This window comes from Centruroides vittatus, unplaced genomic scaffold (genome assembly GCF_030686945.1).
Source record: "Centruroides vittatus isolate TY-2023 unplaced genomic scaffold, ASM3068694v2 contig_1050, whole genome shotgun sequence".
Taxonomy (NCBI): domain Eukaryota; kingdom Metazoa; phylum Arthropoda; class Arachnida; order Scorpiones; family Buthidae; genus Centruroides; species Centruroides vittatus.
The window spans coordinates 325611-346912 of NW_027120679.1; the positions used below are offsets into that span (position 1 = coordinate 325611).

At 30.0% G+C, this 21302-nt stretch overlaps 1 protein-coding gene across 2 annotated transcripts in view; it reads left to right on the forward strand.

Moving 5' to 3' along the window:
* Positions 1–21302, forward strand: part of Etl1 (SWI/SNF-related, matrix-associated actin-dependent regulator of chromatin, subfamily a, containing DEAD/H box 1) — a 46049-nt gene that overhangs the window by 16230 nt on the left and 8517 nt on the right. For both annotated transcript variants that reach the window (XM_067265440.1, XM_067265445.1), the window contains exons 2-11: positions 3990–4178; positions 4666–4765; positions 11804–12041; positions 12112–12900; positions 13033–13244; positions 13322–13512; positions 13581–13719; positions 15005–15140; positions 15225–15362; positions 15599–15694. In XM_067265440.1, coding sequence (XP_067121541.1) covers positions 4007–4178; positions 4666–4765; positions 11804–12041; positions 12112–12900; positions 13033–13244; positions 13322–13512; positions 13581–13719; positions 15005–15140; positions 15225–15362; positions 15599–15694 — 2211 coding nt within the window. In that variant the 5' untranslated portion in view covers positions 3990–4006. The remainder of the gene's footprint in view (positions 1–3989; positions 4179–4665; positions 4766–11803; positions 12042–12111; positions 12901–13032; positions 13245–13321; positions 13513–13580; positions 13720–15004; positions 15141–15224; positions 15363–15598; positions 15695–21302) is intronic.

Genomic DNA, 21302 nt, shown 5'->3' on the forward strand with positions numbered 1-21302 from the left:
CAACCAAGTTCACTCTCTCATTGCGCCAACTATGTGAAAGAAAAGTTCATCTTGACAGACATCACCTCATGTACGAAGTGTCATGTATTCTCTGCTTTATAGACATGAAAATTTCCAATAAATGAATACTTAATGTTACCCTATCTCCTTAATTGTTAATATTGTAATTTTAAAAACACAATTTCTGATGAAGTGGGATTTGCTTAAAAGATTTGTTGCTATCAAATGTAAGGATATGCCATTGGCTAAAATTTATAAAATGATAGTTGTAAATGACCTTCTCTCAGATTACCCTCATATATCAACAGTTATTGAATTTTCTCTTTCAAAACCAGGGCACACTGTCGAGTGTGAAAGGTTTTGTGAGATAACATTAATAAAATCTCCAATTGGAAACTGTCTTAATGTAAAAAATATCAGCAACTTGTTAACATCTCCATAAAGGCCATCAAGATGTGAATTTGATTTTCATTCAGCATTCATTACCTGGTGTAAATCAAAAACAAGAAGAATTAATTCAATAATGTAAGATATTTGTGGGTTGTAACAATAGATTTAAAGTTATATTGGTAGTTCAGTACACTGAATAATGTACAGTATCTATGAGAATAAACAACTGTTTAAACAATAATGTATTGTGTACTGTTCTGTTCAGTCTCACGGATGAGAAATGTTAGCTACAGTTTCTAAAAATTTGCTACAATTTTTTTTTAGTAAAATTAGCTAAAATGCTACAGAAAATTTTCCTAGCTTAAACCTTGAATTTAAAATAATGATAACTTGATTAATTTGAATTATGAAATGACATCTTGGGTAAGAATAAAAGTACAATGTTACACAATGCAGGATGATTATTGTTGTGATTGATGTCAATTGAGATATTGAAAAAATGCAAAGACTAAACTCTGTTACAGATTGTATTTTTGTAAGTTATTTGTTTTAATTTTTACATCTTTTAAAATCAAATAAAAGTAATAGTACATTACAAAATAGTTTTATTATTTGTAGACTGAGGAGAGATTGGTAAAAGCTTCAATTTGAAATGAATATAAATAAAAGATCTGTGAATTAAAATTTTCTTCAGAGTGAATCTTGAACTCCAACTCTATAAGCTTTCTTAACATTTACTTCAGAAAGTTTTAAGTTATCTTTAAACAAATTTTGCACCAAAACTATAGCATCTTCATCAGTTCCATTATCTGGAAGACTGGAAATTACTATATTATTTTTTCCCCTTATCTTCCAACTTTAACAGTTTTTCAACTAAGTTTAGACAAGTTTTTCATGCCTTCAAATGATTTACTATTGTTTGAACTAGTATAACCATCTTTCTTGTCCCCTTCAAATACCAAGTGCCAAGACTCCAAATCTACAAGTGCTGTATCAATGATTACACCCACAACAGGATATTTGACAGTCATTCCAAAAAGAGTTTAACTTATGATTAGAAGAAATTTGTAGTTTAATTAAGCAAGAAATGAATATCTTCCTGAACATTAATTTCTTTTTCAACTTGAATATATAAAAGAATCAATTGTTCTATTGGTTCTCTCAAAATTACTTTATCTTCATTCTGAGATTGCATTCTTACATTTCTGGTAGATGAATCTTGAGAAACTGGAAAGTTTTTCTTTTCTCAGGAAGTGTATTAGCTATAAGTTTCAGAAAGCAAAATCACTAAATTAGATTCAAAATTACAACTGTTAATTTTCTTCACCATTAGCCATAGGCAAAGAGTGTTCCCTTAGAGCATTTCAAGATTAGTACAAAATATTTTTTATCCAGTCTGGACACATTATTTAAGATGTATAACAGTATTGATGATATTTCCTGTAAGCAATGAATAAAAATAAGTTTATATGTATATTTATATATATATATATAAAATCTATCTAAAGTTAGTTTTTCTAAAACAATTCTGAAAAATTCAAAACTGTTTCAGCTAATCTATTTTTAAAACTAGCAGGTAAGCCTTGCATTGCCTGGGCAAAAAAATAAGTACAAACATTAAGATCATTAGATTATTTCTTACTTCTAACCTTTTATTTTATTATATTATAGTATTTGATTTATATAACTACAAACATTATCTTATGTAAGGGTTTATCTCACTGAGTGATCAATCTAACAGTTTAAAAATTCTTTAAATTGTGTACAGTAGAGGAAGAAAATTTTTAAAATGTGTTAGATTGGTTGCTCGGTGTGATAAACCCTTACATAAAATAACCTTTGTAGTTGTATAAATCAGATACTATGATATAACAAATATTAAAACAAAAACAAGATGAAGAGTTTGGTTATTTTAACTTACCATTGTAGTGTTTGTTGCATTTGGATTCCATGAAGTGGTACAGTTTTGTTGGTGAAGTAGATACCCAATTGAAAATGATTCTTTCTTGGTTGTACTGTACATACATACAAGAAAGACCTTGGTCATTAACGAAGTGTTTAGCCAGTAGAAAAGAGGGGAAGAAGGAGGGAGAAGAGATAGACAATAGAGAAAGGTAGTACATGAACGGTGTACATAACACTACAGTATCCTCTATGTTTGATGATGATGTGCAGTTTTTAGGCTGCAAGGGCTTAGTCCCCCAAAGGGTCTAAAAGAAAACCTGAGTATAGCGAACATCAATAATTGAGTGCCGCCACAAATAGCTAAGTGTAGAAGTTAGTGCCAAGCAGTGGCGTAGTGTAGTGGGGGCAGCAGGGGCAGTCCGCCCTGGGTGGCACTTTTAGGGGGTGGAAAAATCTCACAATAAATAATAATAATATTTTGTAATAAATGTGATTATAATAATGTAAAATATATATACATGACTTTTTTATTTGTAACCTGTACAATACACAATAATGATGATTGTTCTTGCCGAAAAGTTCTTTAGAATTACTGTATATTTTAGTCTTTTAAATTGAGATACCTGAATAAGGGGGCGGCGAAATTTTCCTCCGCCCTGTGTGGCTGACATCCATGCTACGCCACTGGTGCCAAGTGGCTGTTAGTAGAAAGACTTATATCTGCTTAATACTAATAAAACTGAATGCGATTGCAAATCTTAATACTACTTAACAGCCAGACAGACAGCACGAAAACAAACACAATGACAAACTAGATGAGACGAACAGACCAACTGAGACAAATGAGCAAGACTCAAATATATGTATATTTTTTTTAAACATTAACTTACTCACTAACTAAACTAACCTACTATAATCTAGGACGAACCTAACCAGATAACTAAAGCTAACAAACTCTAATCTAATTTAACTTAACCGGAAACCAAGCTAAGATCCCTAATCTAACTTACTACTGGGACTAACTTAAACTAACCAAATTTAGACTGAAAAAGGTGGAAAATAAGAAATAAAATACAAAGTTCAAAGGCAGCTATATACTGACAGTTGAAACAAAGCAAAAGAAAGCTAACTGCATCCGTGCTCCCAGAGTAAGTGCTCTCAAGAGCCCCACTAAGGGATATGAATGCGAGTAATGATGAAACATTGTACGCTTGTGAATGAGTTGGTGCAGGTTGCAAGGCCAGTTGTACCCTTCAAGAATAGAAACTCTCATTAAACTATCCTTAATGTGATTGTACTGTACCTATTGCGGTGAAAAACTGACTCCTGAATACCACAAACACATTGTGGATTGTCTCCAAGATTAAACCTACGTAAGTATTACTTAAAGTTGTTGTGTCCTGTAAGTAGCTGAATGAGGGTGTAACTAGGGTAAAAGTAGTGAAAAATTGCAGTAGTGTCAACTTTGGGGAAGGGGTGGGATGTACAGTACACCATTATCTATGTTAGAAATATTTGAATGTAACTGATGATGGAGTTGAATGGCCTAGGTGTGCATGGCAAACAAACAAACATCCTCATATATATATAATATAGATTATTAAAAGATGTTAATTTAAAAGTAAAATGAAATTTATCTTTAAAAATGATTTTTAAAAAGTTATATTTATAACTTAATTTTAATTATGTTATAGGATTGTTTTTCCAAAGAATGCCAAGTATGTGTGATTCTTCCCAATCCAGTTCTCCTAGTTTAATAAACAAATTACGTCAATTCAGATTCCAAAAAAAGCAATTAACTTCTCGTGCTACCCCATCTTCCAGTAATTCATCTCAGAATAATGATTTGCAGTTAACACCAGTTTCTTCACGTAAAGAAGTTGGTAAGTCCTTTCATAATATTATCATACTATAATCATCAGAGCTGTGGTATTGGTAGGCCAAGTCTCTGACTCTGAGTCACAATTTTAGAAGATCCGACTCCAACTTTAAATAATAATTTAAAATATACTTTGATTACTTAAACCCTGGAATAGGCACCACAGCTCAGGTTTGATTCTTGGCTGATGCAGTTCTTTCTTTTGTGTCTTTATACTTATTATGTATAAGTTATATATAAAGCAGAAAGGGTAAAAAGAGTTACAGTAAATTTTGTTGTTAAAGAGAAAATTTGATTAAAATTAGATCAAAAAGTATTTCATGAATAAATATTAATAGATACAGTTGATTTTCAGATCAATCTAAGGTCAAAAATCAATAAGACAAATTATGAAATAATATTTTTTAATGAGCTAAGTAATTAATGATAAATTTACAAAATAATATTTTTAATAAATATTTTTATTTAAAAATTAATTTTACTTTTATCAGATGTAATACCTGAAACACCAGAATCTGAAAAATCAATAAATTCATGTAATAATTTTAGTGATAATGAAGTGAAAAATGGAATTTCTTGTGAAAGCCCAAGGTATGTTTATATTGATTATAATAATTGAAATTTGTATAAATAAATTTGATAATTTGACATTATATATATATATATATATATATATATATATATATATATAGTCAAACTTCAGGTTTCAAATGACTCACTTTTTAAATAAATCAATTCATGAACAGAGTTTCAAACTCATAATTGCACCAGTTGCCATACAATAACTGTTGCCAAACAAGCTACTTGACAAGAGCTGACCACAGATTAGAGAGAGACAGATGGTCAACTCCCTTCCCTTTACTTCCTATGTTAAAGAAAAGTTGACGACAGTCTGACCAATCAACAATTGTAATTGTAATCAGTAATTGTCAATGATGTTGCTATTTAAAATTAGATTTCAATGTGCATGCAGGAAAGATACTACTACTGTTTTTCTGTACATGTAGCAGTTGAATCTAAATCTAATTAAGTAATAAAAATCATGTTAATTGACATTCACATATTTTGTATTTAATTTGTGTTTAAAGGTGCTTAATTCAAATTAAATAACAAAAATTTACTAATATAATATTATATTACATATATTAGCGAGCTTGAGGCTGAAGTTTTCAACGCGAAAATGTGTATGTCGGACGTTCAGCGCCACTTTCCTGTAAGCCTAGAAGTTTGACAATGGCATTTGAAATGTCGAGCATGATTCCACTGACTTTCCAAACGCCATTGCCAAACTTCTAGGCTTACGGGAAAGTTGCGCTGAATGTCAGACGTACATGTTTTTGCGTTTAAAACTTTGGCCTCAACCTCAAAATGTAATAACATATAATACTACATTGCTTTTGTAGGCATTTTTATGCATGAAGTACATTCAGGGTTCCTATGCACCTGGAAAGTCAGGATTTTCATTAGTGTTTGAAAAAAGTCAGGGAATTTGTCTCATTGGCTGCCTTGTTGGGTCTTTTGTTCGCAATAAGGTAGACCAATATAGCCGTCTACAGGCAGCAAGAAGTAATGTGATACAATGCAACTTTGAAAAGACATGCAGAATATTTTCAGGACCCAAAATTCCCCAAAAATTATTGCACACAAAATAAAACCATAATTTATGAACCAATTAATAATTATTATTGCACTAGAAATTCCATTGTCAAGCATGATGGAATACTTATGAGAAAGTAGATTGAAGAATTGAGAAGAGTAGAGATTTCAAGAGTTGTTAATATTTCTACAAACAGGGTTCCTACACACCTGAAAAGTCGGGAGAAATCAGGAAAAAGTCAGGGATTTTTATTAGTGTTTAGAAAAAGTCATGGAATGTCAGGGAATTTTTTAAAAATTGTATTCAAGTTAGTAGTAACTCTTGAGGTATACTATTAACCTGCGAAGTCTCATCCTGAACTGAATTTCTGAGACCACAAGGTCCCCTCGTGAATAGAACAATTCACATAAAATTGAGTCTTGTTGAATACTACAGATCAGAACAAAATTGGAAAATTCATACTTGCCTAATTTAATTTTGTAGGCACAGGATAAGAAATATTTAATCAGGAGTAAAAAACAAGGTCTAAGTTAAAATGTTCACAGAGCATAGAAAGAAGGATATTATGAAGAACAGAATCAAAGGCTTGGCTAATATCAATGTATACAATATAAATAAGTTGCTTTTTTCAAAGTTATCAATAATTATTGAGTTTCAAGAAGGTTGGTAGAGGTCAAATGGTGACGGAGACCACAGTGCTGGATAGGTAAGAGTTTACATGTGATTGGGTAATAAATCTTGCGGTAAATATAGCTTTAGCATAAGGCAACAAAGTGATAGGACAAGGAATTTTTATCTTTTTTTGTAATGGCTATTATAATAAAAGAATACCACTGTTTTGGAACAAAGCTATATTGAGTGAATATAATAAATAATCTCGAGAGAAAATCTGCAGCTACTGGCTTTAACATTTTATAAAATATGATTGGGATAAGAACTGGACTGAAGTAAGATGGTTTTAATATATCTACAGCTTTGGAAACTTCAGAAAATCAAAATAAATGATATGTATAAGAGTGATGAGAGAGCGTTTTATAATCCGAAGATTGTAAAATATTAATAAATCTATTTTTAAAATTGTTGTAAACATTGTAAATTTGGTGGTTCAGAATAGTAGATTGCTTACATGGAACTTGTCTAGAGAAATTCATAATAAAACCCCAAAAGGTTTGAGGATCAGTAATGAAAGCAGAAATAATTTTGTTAAAGTACAATTGAAAGGTGGTATTGCATTCACAGTAAAATTGTTTTTGAATGACACAGAAAATGTAGAGATTGCATGAACCACCAGACCTTTTCTACTTATTACATTGTTTTCTGAGGTGGTTCTTGGGTTTTTTAAGATGATTGGAAAACCACTTGTAGGATGAAACTTCAGTTTTGCAGGTTTGTAGGAATTTATTGAGGGTGGAATTAAAAATAATATAAGATAGATTTGTAATAACATTATGGAGGAGAAGAGGATTTTATGTGAGTAACCAGTCAAAAGAGCAAAGGTGTTTATTGACTTCTCTATGACTGAAATGGGACCATAAATCCAAATAGTCAGATGAGAATCCATGAACAAGAGTTAAACAACTAAAACTGAATGCCAGATCTAGAAAAGTGTTGTTTCTGGAAGTAAAAAGATGTTTTGAGAAAAATTAAAATAGTAATAAATTTTATTAATAAAAATCTTTTCCTCTTAATCAGAACAATAATAAGGACTGGTGGAAGACCAAGAAACATTTGAGAGATTAAAATCGCCACACTAGGAGATGGCAATTTGACAGGGAATTAAAAGAAGATAAAAATCTATTAATTGTCAAAACAATATTTGCTCTTTTAGGGTAATGGGCTTAACTGCAATAATAAAAAGATTGATAGCTGGAATTTTAACAAGAACAGAGTCAAGATATTCAAATACTTTTCTGCATGTAGTGAGAGTGGAAAGATTGGGAGGATACTTTCCCCTCACTGATTATAATCTACTAAAGAAATCTGAGAATATCCTAATTGAATTATAAAGTTTTTGATGTCATATGAGTCCATAGTTGACCAGCTTTCAGTTAGAATACAGTAGAGAGTCGTTTATCCGAATCAATTGGGGACTGGAGTTGTTCGGATAACCGATTATGTACGAAAAATTATATTAACCTGTCCGATGTTGAAATTTTTCTCCGTTGCGTGTCGCTTTGTGTTGAATTTTTGTCAATTTTAAGCCTAACGAAAATTTTTATAATAATAATCGAGGATATTGTATCGTTAAAAATTATGTTTTTATTTTGTACAAGCAAAATAAATATATTGAAAAATATAAAAACATAAAAATTACACTTTAGAAGTAAATCTAGTATCAAAAAAGTTTGATTCAGCACAACACAGTCCGACTGGAAAGCGTTCGGATAGCCGACGTTTCAGATAAACGACTCTCTATTGTATATAAATTGTAAAGGTCCATTTAGGATAGTAGGCAGATTTAAACATTTATTTTTTTATAGATTTTATGTTTTGTAAAAGTATCTTGAAGGTTGTAAGAGTGAACTATGACAAAGGAAAAAAAGAGTAAAAATTGAAATACAAAAATTTAATTGAATGCAAAGTAAAAAGTTAAAGTAAGTAAAATTCTAAAATATAAAAAAAAATGCAGTTGAAGCTACTGGGCATGGTTAAAAATTAACACAGCGTAAGCACAATTATTCCAGATATCACAGGTTCTGGCAAGTAAAGAATTTTGAAAGTCCTGCCACAAATAAGCTGTGTGTTGATTATTGACCATTTGTGACATGCCATAATGAGCAAAAATTTAAAAAACTAATAAGTAGGTTTAAAATTAATAAATACAAATGAATTCTGACAGTTTGAGTTAATTATGCTTTCTATTTGCAAAATTTCCTTAACCTTAACACAAAATAAGAAAAAAGTGAATTTTAAGAAATTTGCAGGATTTCCCAGGTTAAAAAAAGAATTAGGATCCCATTTGAGAAACCCTAGTTATGACCAACAATTTAAGTGCCCCAGGTTTTCTTATGAAGGTCATAGCAACTTTCAAGCTAACAAGTCATGACACCATTTTCAATGTCATCAGGTCAGCAAAAATAACATCAGAATGGAAAATCATCACTTTATGCATGCAATCATATGACAAATGAAAAAGAAAAATCTTGTGCAATTGCATGCATAAGACAGGGATTTTCCACAGTGGTGTTTTGAGGGCCTATGATAAGTGAAAAAAATTTGTTTGACTGAAATTTTTACACAGTTATCTCATGCTAAATGCTATCCATCATGAAAGAACAGCCTAAGTCAACCAGTCTGGCGAATGTTGAGTTTATTTTTACATTTATTAGCATATTGTTATGATGTTTATGGATATATCTTAGTTAATACTGGTGTCTAGTTTTACAGAAAAAATGTTACTGTTTTTAGTATAGCTGCTTTATGTAATGTGATGTGCATGCTGTGTGGTACTTAAAATCTAATATTTCTAGACTTATGCGCAGTGGTATGACATCTATGCAGAAGAGAGCTACAGGTATGACAAACATCTTATCCATTCTCCATATACATTGTTTCAAAAGCAAGTTCTAAATATTTACTGATATTTTTGTTGTCTTTTGTATGATGTGGTATTTTTAACAAATGCATCTATAATCTGTGTGATTTTGTTTTATTTGTCAATGAATGTGATGTCTGGTCTGTTGTGATGGATTATTTTGTCTGTGAATATCACCGAGCCATAATCGCAATCTAAACATAGGGTGGATTGCATAGACAGGTTCTAGACAGTGTAAAACTTGTTAAAATCATGAATCACAAAAAATGTATTGTGAGAACAACATTTGTCAATGATTACAATTTAGATAACAATTAGAAACTTGTTTTTAAAGCAGCTTTCTAGAACTACCCAGTGGCAGGTTTAGGACAAAGAAATAAAGGATAGATATACAGCCAGAAAAAGCACAACAAAAGTCTATACATACTATTATGATTTTTTGAACCCCATGATCTTTTTATGCCTGAGGTAATATGAAGAATTACACACAAAAAAAAAATAGTTTTATGTATATGTATGAACTGTACATATCTATCTATATACAGTGGAATCTCCATAGTTGATCACCATAGCTGATATTAATTATTGCATCATATGTCTTAACTGTCAAAGTTCTTTGAAGTGACATCATCATTATTTACAATAGATAGGGGATAATTACTGGAAATTTATTAGCTTTCAAGATAGATGTTTGAGCAGGAATGCTAATAAACTCAATTATATAAGTACTCACTTTTTGAATCTTTGTATCCGGTACTTTTTTACTCTCCAGAAAACAAACGTTTTCGGCCTCACTCGAGGTCTGCTTCAGGTTAAAAGAACAAAAGAAAACTGGCTTCCCAATTATTTGAATTATTCTTCGAGAAACGCTTAGCTTTAAAATACATTCGAACATAATTTTCAAATATATGCGTGCGCTACGTAGCGTTGTCGTCTTCTTGTTCTTTGCATATGTAACGCCAGGTGTATGAAAGTGCGTTGCCATCTTTAAAGAACAAACAAAAACGTTTGTTTTCTGGAGAGTAAAAAATTATCGGATACAAAGGTTCAAAAAGTGAGTACTTATTTAATATCAGTACTCAAACTGGAAGATTTGGTAATCTCAATTATAGCATGAATTGAAGATACAGCAGATGAATAGGATAAAACTAAAAAGTGAGAAATGCAATATGTCTTTTGTGGTTTCTGAAAAATTATGAATGTAGAAGAATATTGTGTCTCAGCATGCATGTTTTTATAAAGACAGCTTTTTCCTTCTCTAAAGTCACTAAGAGTGTTTGGTGAGCTCATAAATGAAATTTAAAATTGATGTGTAACCTTTCCTATTACATAACTAGCACCAACTTTCTGAAAAATCTTTAAATTGCAGATAATCCTCAGACTATCCATATGAAATTACAATGATAGTTATCTAGAATAGATTATACATTTTCGTTTGAAGCAAAAAGCTAAAAATAATAATGTTCCTAATGGTTTATGATTAACTAGTAGCCTGGGATGCCCCCTAGTGGGCATTCTAGCAGCAGCGGTGTCATTCTGTGGTATAAATAATAAATTCATGTCAATAATAAATTCATATTACAAATAAAAATACTGCATTTACTCGCATATAAGACAAGGGTTTTATTCATTTTTCACTGCTTCAAAAACCTTGTCCTATAAACGTGAGCGAAGGATTCTTTGCGTTTTTGCAATAATTTTTGTGAACCATGTATTTGCATTTTTTACCGGATGCTCTGTAACCCTATAGTGTTTAAAAACAAAAGTATTTTATCTGGGTTGTTTGAATTGTTCTTGTGTATTGTCAAGACTAAAGATGAATAGCAATAGGATAAGCAAAGCTTTTGAATTTAATTCCAAAATCACACTGGAGTCCAATATAAGTTTAAATTTATTCCCAGGTGAAAACAGATAATCATTCGGAAATCAGAATTTGAAGAAACTCATAAGTGTAATCAACATAGAGTGGATTCGACTGTTAAGAATAGGCAAAAAAGTTCCGGATCATCCAGCTTTATATGAACAAATTATGTTGTTGATTTTACAAGATTTTTCCTTAAAGTTCAAAATGCCAGTAATTTTTGCGGGACAATGTGTGCATTTATGTGCATTTGATATAAAATTAGAATTGCATTAATAAATCTAATTTTCTTTATTTTGATCTCTAAAGTCACACCTCATCCTATATATGCGAGATTGTCTTATATGTGAGTAAATACAGTAATAATAGACTGAATTTCTTGTGGCGTACTCTACTAAAATGCAGTCAAAAGTGCATTTTAGTAGTCAACCAGTTGTTTTAATATTGTTATGCAAAAAACTGAATTTATTGTTAATTTAAATAATAGCTAGGGATGCCCCTAGTGGCTGTTCTAGGTATACTGTTACAGTGGCTTATATTATTAGATAGTAATTTGTTTATTAAATGTAATCTAAATTTACATTAGGGATTTCAATGTTGTATATTCTTTTTTTTTTTCTTTTCTTTTCAATACAGATCAGAAAAATCAGATACTCATTCAACCACAATATCAAATTCTGAGAATGTTTCCTTATCCATACTTCAAAAAAGACCAAAAAGTGCATGTAATGAGACTGATGATGATAGTGAACAAAATTCAGTCAATAATTGGTTCAAAAAAAGAAAATATTCTGATATAGATTCAGAATTTTTAACAGATAAAGAAAGAAGTCTAAGAGTATTAATGGATACTTTTCCATATGCAGATATTATGGTAAGTTAATTATAAAGATTTGAGTGAAAAAGTATAATTTTATAAATGCTAATTTTTTATTTTTCAACAGGAAATGCAAGATATTCTTGTATCATGTCAATGGGATATCGAAAAGGCAACTGCACGCATTAAACCAAATACAGAACAGGATACATTAAATCAAATGAAAAAGAAATTAACAAATACACAACATTCGGTACCAACTGATAATGCTAAAACAAAATCAAATATGCATGCACCCATTATAAAAGACTCAGAAGATGAAAGTGATGATGGATGGTTATCAAAAACAACTGCAATGAGAACATATGGAAGAAACTCTACAAAAAAAAATTACAGCGATGCTAAGCCAGTTATTTCTGATGAAAGTGATGCTGAAAAGAAGTCTGAGGATAATAAAAATACATCAGTCTCAGATAATAGCTGGTTAAATCAAAATTGTGAAACATTTGATGATTTGTTTCAGTTAAAGGTTGAGCCAGAAAATAATTCAGAAACTGTGAATAATGTTGTAAAAAAAAAGAAGAAAATTATTCCAATGAGAGAGTCAAGTGATGATGATGACACTCCACATGTTAGAACACCTCTCAAAAAACCTATGCATTTACAAAAGAGAAAAAAAATTAAAAAAATAAGAGCTGATAGTGATGATGACGACGTAGGAGTTTATCAGCAAGAAAATGTTTATGATAGTGATAATAGTGATGACAATGACGATGTATTGACTCCAGCCAGAGCTTCAGTTCTAAACTTTTTTCAAGAAGCAACAACTGAGGAATTAATAAGTATTCCTGGTTGCAGCAAAAAAAAAGTTGACATTATTGTGGGCCTTCGACCATTTAATGGATGGATGGATTTGGTAAACAATTATAAAAATAATTTAAAACTTATAGATTGTTTTAAATTAATTAATTCATAATTTTATTTCAAACTGATTTATGATATTATTGTTTGAAAAAATAATTTTACTTTTATTTTAAATCTCCTATAGGTTAATAAATTTGAAAGTAATAAATATATAACTCCTGATTTACTTAATGGAGCCAGAACACTGATAAACACTAGGGAAGCGGTAATAAAATTGATGCAACGATGTCAACGTATCTCTGAGGAATCTGGAAAAATGATTGAATATTTAATAGAAGGAAAGGGGGATGAAATTGAAGGTTATATCTCACAACAACCTTCATTATTAAACAATAGGTAAAAATAGTTAACAATAAAATATCTTTTAAAGTTATTTTATATTCAATTCAGCATTTTATGAAATGATATTGCAGATTACACTTAGCACCATATCAGCTTTTGGGATTGAATTGGTTAGTTTTAATGCACAAAAAGCATATAAATGGAATATTAGCTGATGAAATGGGCTTGGGAAAGACAATCCAAGCTATTGCTTTTCTAGCACAAATTAAAGAAAAGGGAGAAGAAGGACCATTTCTTATCATTGTTCCTTCATCTACAATAGGTAAGGTTTTTATTTTTTAGTTTGTTACTTTTTAACTACAAAATATGTTTAAAAAATTATTATTGTAGATAACTGGTTAAGAGAATTACGTTTATGGTTACCATCTGCAAGTGTTTTATGTTATCGAGGACCTCAAGATGAAAGAAGACTCTTAAGACATCAAATCCTCAATGATGAAGTGGATGATTTTGATGTTTTGGTCACAACGTAAGTAATTCAGATAATAAAAATGTAATATTAAGCTGTAAAAACAAAGAAGAAATTAAATTATATACAGGGTGTAACAAAACTATGTGCCACTATTTTAGGGATAGATTCCAGGATCAAAAATAAGTTTAAAATTTCCTTTAAACATTTCGCAAAATCCACTTAATTTTTGACATATGTCTTGCCAAAAAAAGAGTACTTTTTAAATTAATTATTTTTGTGTTTGGAAGTACTTATCAATGTGAGCAGTTATTTACAATTATGTTATGAAAGGAAATAATCTGTCAGATCCAAAATTACCGACATTCAACATGGGCCAGCTTTGAAAACACTGCAAATAAGATTTCCCCAGGGAAGGAAATATAGTAGTAGAGAGATGCAAAGTGTCAGGAAGAAAACATTAATTTTATTTTCGCTCATTTTTTTGCAGTCCACATAAACTTAAACCTTGTTTATTTGGCCTGTGTTAGCCTTTGAGTTTGTCATGATTGCTGTATACTAATTGTAGTGGTCAAACTATCCTACATAATATTGAAATTATGTTTTGTTTATCCAATTACTGTTTAGAAAACATTATGCAGAGTTGTAATGATGTTATTTTTAGTTTTGATTTTGCTCGAAAAATTGCAGAAAGTAATGCTATTGTCTGTAAACAAAACAAAATGTTTCATAGTTAAGCTAGAACTATCACTTTAAATGTATATGATTATTTTTAGGTATCTAAATTCACTTTATGGGATAAAAAGTATATTGAGTTTATAGCTTATGATTTAACAATTGTCATCCTAATGCATCTTAACTGTCAAAGATCTTTGAAATTATGCTATTATGTAGATAGGGGATAATTATTGAAAATATATTGGCTTTCAAGACAGGTTCAAATATTAGTGTCTGATATTGTTAGTTAAAGCATGGATTGAACAAACATAAAGAAAATGAATGTGAGAGAACTAAGGCACAGGTGTACAGTACATATAAGCATCTATCTTTGATGCTTTTGGAGTAAATCTCGATGACAGAAGAATATGCCAGCAGTGTACAGTACATAAGGTCTTTCACATTTTGTAAAGATGTTCTTGGTGATTTTAGATAAAGAAAAAACAGTTTGATACATTCATAACAATAATTTAAAATCAGCATATAACCAGTCGTATTGCATAATTTGCACTCACTTTCAAATTGTGTTTTAAACACACATAGTCCATGGGTTACCTGCACAAAATTATAGTGAATAGATTTTTCTATTTTACAATTAAAATAATAATAATATTATTATTATTTACAGATATGCTTTAGTTACTAGTAGTGCTGAAGACAGAAGCCTCTTTAAACATCTTGATTTTCATTATGTGATATTTGATGAAGCTCATATGTTAAAAAATATGAGAACACAACGATATCAAAACCTTATGAGAATTAGAGTAAGAAATATTCTCAATGGACTAATTTTTAAACTTTTACTTAAAATTTTTATGACTACAATCTTTTTTTTTTTATTTTTTAAGGCAAAACGTCGCCTTCTCTTAACAGGCACACCACTTCAAAATAATTTATCTGAACTCATGTCTCTACTTATTTTTGTAATGCCCGATATGTTTTTAGGAAAAATTGATCAAGTAAAACAAGTATTTTCTGCAGCCTGTGTGAGTTTGAAATTATTTATATAATTATTTTTTCATTATAATTAATGTAGCTTAATTTTTATAATTTTATTTAGAATGATTTATAAGATAATAATTCTTTTATGGTATTTTATGTCTTATTAATTATATGTTAAATATTTTTATAATTTTATTTTAATATATATATATGTATATATATTGCAAAATGGACTGAAATATATGTAATCATATTCAATAATTTTCTATTGATTAACTAGAAAACTGAAGATAATAGAAGTAGTTTTGAACGTGAAAGAATTGAACAAGCTAAAAGGATAATGAAACCTTTTGTATTAAGAAGATTAAAATGTGATGTAAGTTTATCTAATTCAGTTAATTTGCTAAAATACAGTCAATAACAGTAACACTAAATAATAATTAATTTTGCAAATCAAATGCAATAGCAGCAATTTTTTGCATGTATTTTTCACCAAATTGACTTCTTTAGCTGTGCTTCTGTGTTATCCTCATTATACATGCTATCTATCTGTGCAAAATTTCAGTCAAAAAATTTTCCTCTTATCACAGGCCTTCAAAAAACTGCTGCAGAAAATTACTACCTTATGCATGCAGTCATATACAAGTTTTTCTTTATTGTTGCATGATCGCAAGCATATAGCAGCATTTTTCCACTCTGACATCATTTTTGCTGTCATGCATAGCTGTACTGACAAACATCCATGAACTGATGGATGTTTGTCAGCTATGCATAACATAATGCCATGGCAGTTTGCAAGTCACTATGATCTTGAACATTTGTCTTCATAAGATAGCATGGGGCACTGTGACTTTCAACAATTTAAATGTTTTCATGTCAAAAAAATACAAAATTATTTTCTGGTTCTTCTGAGAAACATCTCAGCTATCCTGTCATTTATTTCTAGCTGAACTTGTCTCAAATTACTTCACACTATTGCAATGGGAGCATGCTCAAGGACATTGTTCTGTAAACAAAACAATATATTGAAAACTAAACAAAATAGGACATTGAAATTTGGCATGTGAAAACACATTAAGGGATTTTTCAGAATCATCAAATTCAAGGAGCGATAATTGTGCACTCAGCAGAAAATCACCACCTTACTCTATTTGCTTGTTAACAAATAAGCACATATGATCCCAGATTAAATATATAATAGTCCAGAAAAGACTTGGCTCTCACTCCTAAAATTTCTTTCAAAAAACTTAAGAGATGTGCATTTATATGTTAGTATACCTTTTGTAATTTGAAACTAAAATATATAATGTTTTGAAAAAATTTTGAAGCAGTGGATTTATGATTAGTGAGAGAGCTGTTACTCACTGTATTTTTTTTACTTAAGAATATAGTACATTTTTCCACATATTTTAAAAGATGTTATGATACTTTTCCAATGAAAAAATACTTTTATACAGTTAAATTATCCAAGTTATTCAATTATAAATGTGTGAAACAAATGTATGAATTTAAAATATTTCTTATAGTGTACTTTTTGCTTTCTAACGAGGTTTTTGTTTAATTATAAAATTTTATCATTATGATTTATTTAGAAGAAAAATATTAATTTAAAAATGAAATAAGAAAAATTGCTTAACAAAATTTCATACTATTGAAAAATAAAAGTTTTTTAGTGAGGATATTTTCATACAAACATGTCATTTTGGAATAAATTTAAATTATTTTTTATAAGTAATAAAAAAACCATTTAAATATTAACAAATTGTGGTTCAGAAAACTTCAATAATATTGTAAAACTTATTGTTAATTAGATGTAAAAAATAATTGTGTGAAAGTAGTTATGAACCAAATGTTTGAAAATAGAGAAATTTTAAATTTACACTATCCATTTCTTTTAATTATAAAAAAATGAATAAAACAGTTAATTTCAGGGTTCATAGAGACTTTCATAGAGCTATTTTTCAGATTGCTCACTATTCACCATTATTTTTATAAAAACCTCACTTTTCTCACTAATTTTGAGATTTTAGTATATGTTACATGCCATATACCGTATTTTGGATACTATTGTGTCATGTTTACGAGGTTTGTGATAATCTATTTTGTCACAAACCTCATAATCATTAACGACATACATACCTTGCAAAAGTTTATCATGGTGCCACCTATTGGCAAGAGAAAGTATGGTGATGTGAACAGAAGGGCTAGAATGACTAGTGATTTCCGTTAAGTCATTTTGGAGAGTCATTTTACATAACAAATTTGGAAATGAGCCAAGAATGTCATCAAATTTGCATCATTTTTACTTTACTCAAATTATCTTGGTGATATTTTATTATCACCAGGATAATTTAATGGATAATGTATTTTGGACCAAGTGAATCTAAAATGATATAATTTATGTTGATTAATATCTACAATAAATTGGCACTGAAATGTAACAATAATGGTCAATGTTCTGCTTTGTGGGGGGAAATTGACCCAGACTTTAATGCTTGTCATTGAAGAGAATTTCCACTACTTAGTCATGTTCACCACAATTGTTGGTTGGCAGCATAGCATTTATGCCAAACTTTATTGACTGCAGTGTGAGTCAGAGAAGAGGAAAGTTGTACTTATCACATTTTTTTTTTTTTTTTAAAGAAATAAAACTGACAATTAATGAATACTGAAAACTGACATGAGCAAGTGAAGATTACACTAGTAGAAACCAGTGATGGAACAAATACCAGGATCAAAAAAATAGGGCATTTTCTGTGAATTAGAATCAAGCAAATCTCATTGCGATTTCTGATTCCTAAAATGATTCTTCCACAGAGCAGAGTACATGACGATGTCTGTCATGGCGACTTTTCATGTAAGTCAGAGTGATTAGAGATTTTACTTTGTCTCCATTTTAAGGCAGATAGGATGACAGTAGAGTTGCCATTTGACCAGCTTGACTGGCAATCTGTATATATTGAAAGCAAAATGTTCAGTCACTGTCACACACAAATAATGTAAATTTAAAAATGAGTTTAATTTACAATTTGAAAATTTCAAAACAACTTTTAAGCAGTGGTCACACCTGGCGATTTCCAGCCATGCAGGCGACCACAACTTCAACAAGCATGAGTTGTGCACGTATTGTCACGGTCACATTGATTGTTGGCTTTGCAACTCAGAAACACTTGACCTCATAATAAACCAATAAAATTACAGTAGCTTGTTTTTGACTATTTTCTTGAGTTTACTGACAGTTTATGTCCTACTTCAGAGTATTTATGGAATTTTAGGCACTTTTCTTATTAAAATGACAAGCAGTTCCTTTTCTGCAATGAATAAAAAAGGCAAATCGTTTTATTACAGCTGGTGAGGATACACGAAGCGATAAAATCTTCGATAAAATGAAGAATTAAAATCCCACAGGCATTCTTTGAGCCTGAATAAGCTCAATTAATCTCGATTCTGTAAAAGTATCAATCCTCATACTTTCCACCATGATGAACTATTTTCAATGTTGCCACCATATGATGTTTTGATGTGGCACAAAGATGTTGTGCTGAATGCAAACGTGCATACAATCAGCAATGTAGAACAAACTGTTTGTTTCTAGTTGTGGTTGCAGTTGCTCTGATTTTTGAAGGGGGTTTACTAGTTAAGCTTGATGTTTATTAATTAATGACTGTACTGTGCTTGTAATGTAAATCAATTTTTTGCTAAATTAAAATAAACTTTAGAACATATTCAAAAGAATTGGAATTGAGAGTTTTCAGCAGAATCGAAATCAAGAGAGATTTTCATATGGTTCCATCACTAGTAGAAACATGTATTATTGTTCATGTCACAAGTCTGGGCAGTGACCTCTTGCCAAGTAAAAAAGGCACTGACTGACTATATATACAGAAATCAGAGTTGCCAATTTCCAGAGGTCAATTTCTTTGTCCCCCTAAACACCTGAAGTAATTTTGAATATCTTGTATGAAAGAAAATTGTTTTCTTAGGTAATGGTCAAACTTTCAATATTTTCTATAAAGCAATTGCTGAAATATAGGCAATTGAAAAGTGCAAAAATTGCCAAAAAAGCAGTATTTTTCTTCGTCTGGCACTGCAGATGCTCATACAGAAAAAACTACTGGTACTAAATTTGAAAACTCAAATTTTTAAACTTAGCCTTACTCGTTATCAGTGAGGTGCTGGCAAAACTTCCAGATTGCAAGGTCGAAGTTCACGGGGGTTTCCCATAGTTAATTCAGTATTACGGCAGTTTTAATTGAATGCTTATAAAGGTAAAATTGCAAGGAAACAAATGAATTTTATTCAAAATGTTACTCAGAATTACATGAGTTCAAATTTATGCCAATTAAAATGTTTTATAACAATTTTTCTAAACAGCGTATTGAAAGTGTCAGTTGGCGACACAGTCACTGAGCACTGACCAAATCACACATCATTGTCTTATTTCTTGATGTAATTATACAATTATTAAACAAACACAATTGATATTCGAACAAAAATATCTGATATGTAAAAAATAATGCCAACTTTTTTAGGCATTTTTCTTTGGTAAAGATAAGCTTGATGCTTTCAAGTGGTACCTGCAAGATTTTTACCTGTATTATTGTTTTCTACATTTTGCCTTTAAGCATCAAGCTTATCTTTACTAAAGAAAAACTGCTAAGAAAAATTTTGACTGTCATCTAAATTGTCATAAATTTTTACTTGTTATAAGTTTTTTACATCTCAGATGTTTTTGTTTGAATACAGATAACTGGAAGAAATTACAGTGAAAATAAAAAATTATTAATCCATTGCAGTTGCATATACCAGTTTCTATTTTTTTACTGAAAGGTTTCTCACTTTTTGATCACATTTTACTTACTATTTCTGTCCAAAAACTCACTTTTCTCACTAGTTTTGACTTACATATGTGCTACGGACCCTGTAATTTATATAATACTGTAATGTACAGTACATGTAATAATCCCCCTCTCTGAAGTCAAATTTGAAACAAGTTTTACAAGCAAACTGGATAGTAAAGGAAACTACCATTTCATGAAAGATTTAAAATTTTTTAAATGGAAAAAAGAAAATTTTAGATTATTTTTGATTTTATATCTTAAAAAATCAATTGATATGTAGGACTATATAAAGACAGTTAATTTTATAAAATTATTTTGTTAAGAGAAAAACTTACAAGGAAAGGTTGGAATTGCCAATGTCACATTTTATAGAGATTGCCTCCCTGATAGCCTTTTTCTGCAAAATTCTGTGTTTCCATAAAAAAAGTAAAAAAAAAAAACACACAACTTTGTTTAAATGTCTTAATTAAAATAAATACTAATAAGAAGCAGCAATGGCTGAGTCATGTAGTTTGTTAATTCTGCATTTTGATTTGTGGAAGATTGCAATTTCAAGATTGAGAAGTTTTTTTTTAACTATCATATTTATTTGATTCTAAGCCACATCTCAATACTCAGCAGATTTTGTGAAAAGTAAAAAATACTAGTAGTAAGATTTATTTACAAAGTTCAAAAAATGAGAAGTAACAAGAAGTGAAGAATTAATTTGTTAAAAATATCATAGATAGGTAAAGTAAATCTTAATTGCTCTTACTATCGATAATATATTGTAAAAACGATTCATCAGTCGCACTATGACAGCTGATTTTGGAAAATCATTTTCTCTAAGTCATCTTCTGTGCCATCCATTGCATTTGTAATGCAACGTTTTTTAAAGGAATGAATTATTATTTCACTGGAAACTTTTTCCAGATGACAGATACCCATTTTGCAATTTTGAATTCCAATATTTTATTTGTGTGTATAAATATATATGTTATGGACAAAGTGATTAATCGGTCATTATGGATAATGACCAAAAAGGGTGCGCAGTGTAATAAATATTGATTAATTTATCAAATTGACCGGTCATTATGAATACTGCTATCACCTAGTTGGGCAAAGTGATGATAATACGTTGAGGAGTGATCATCCAACATATGC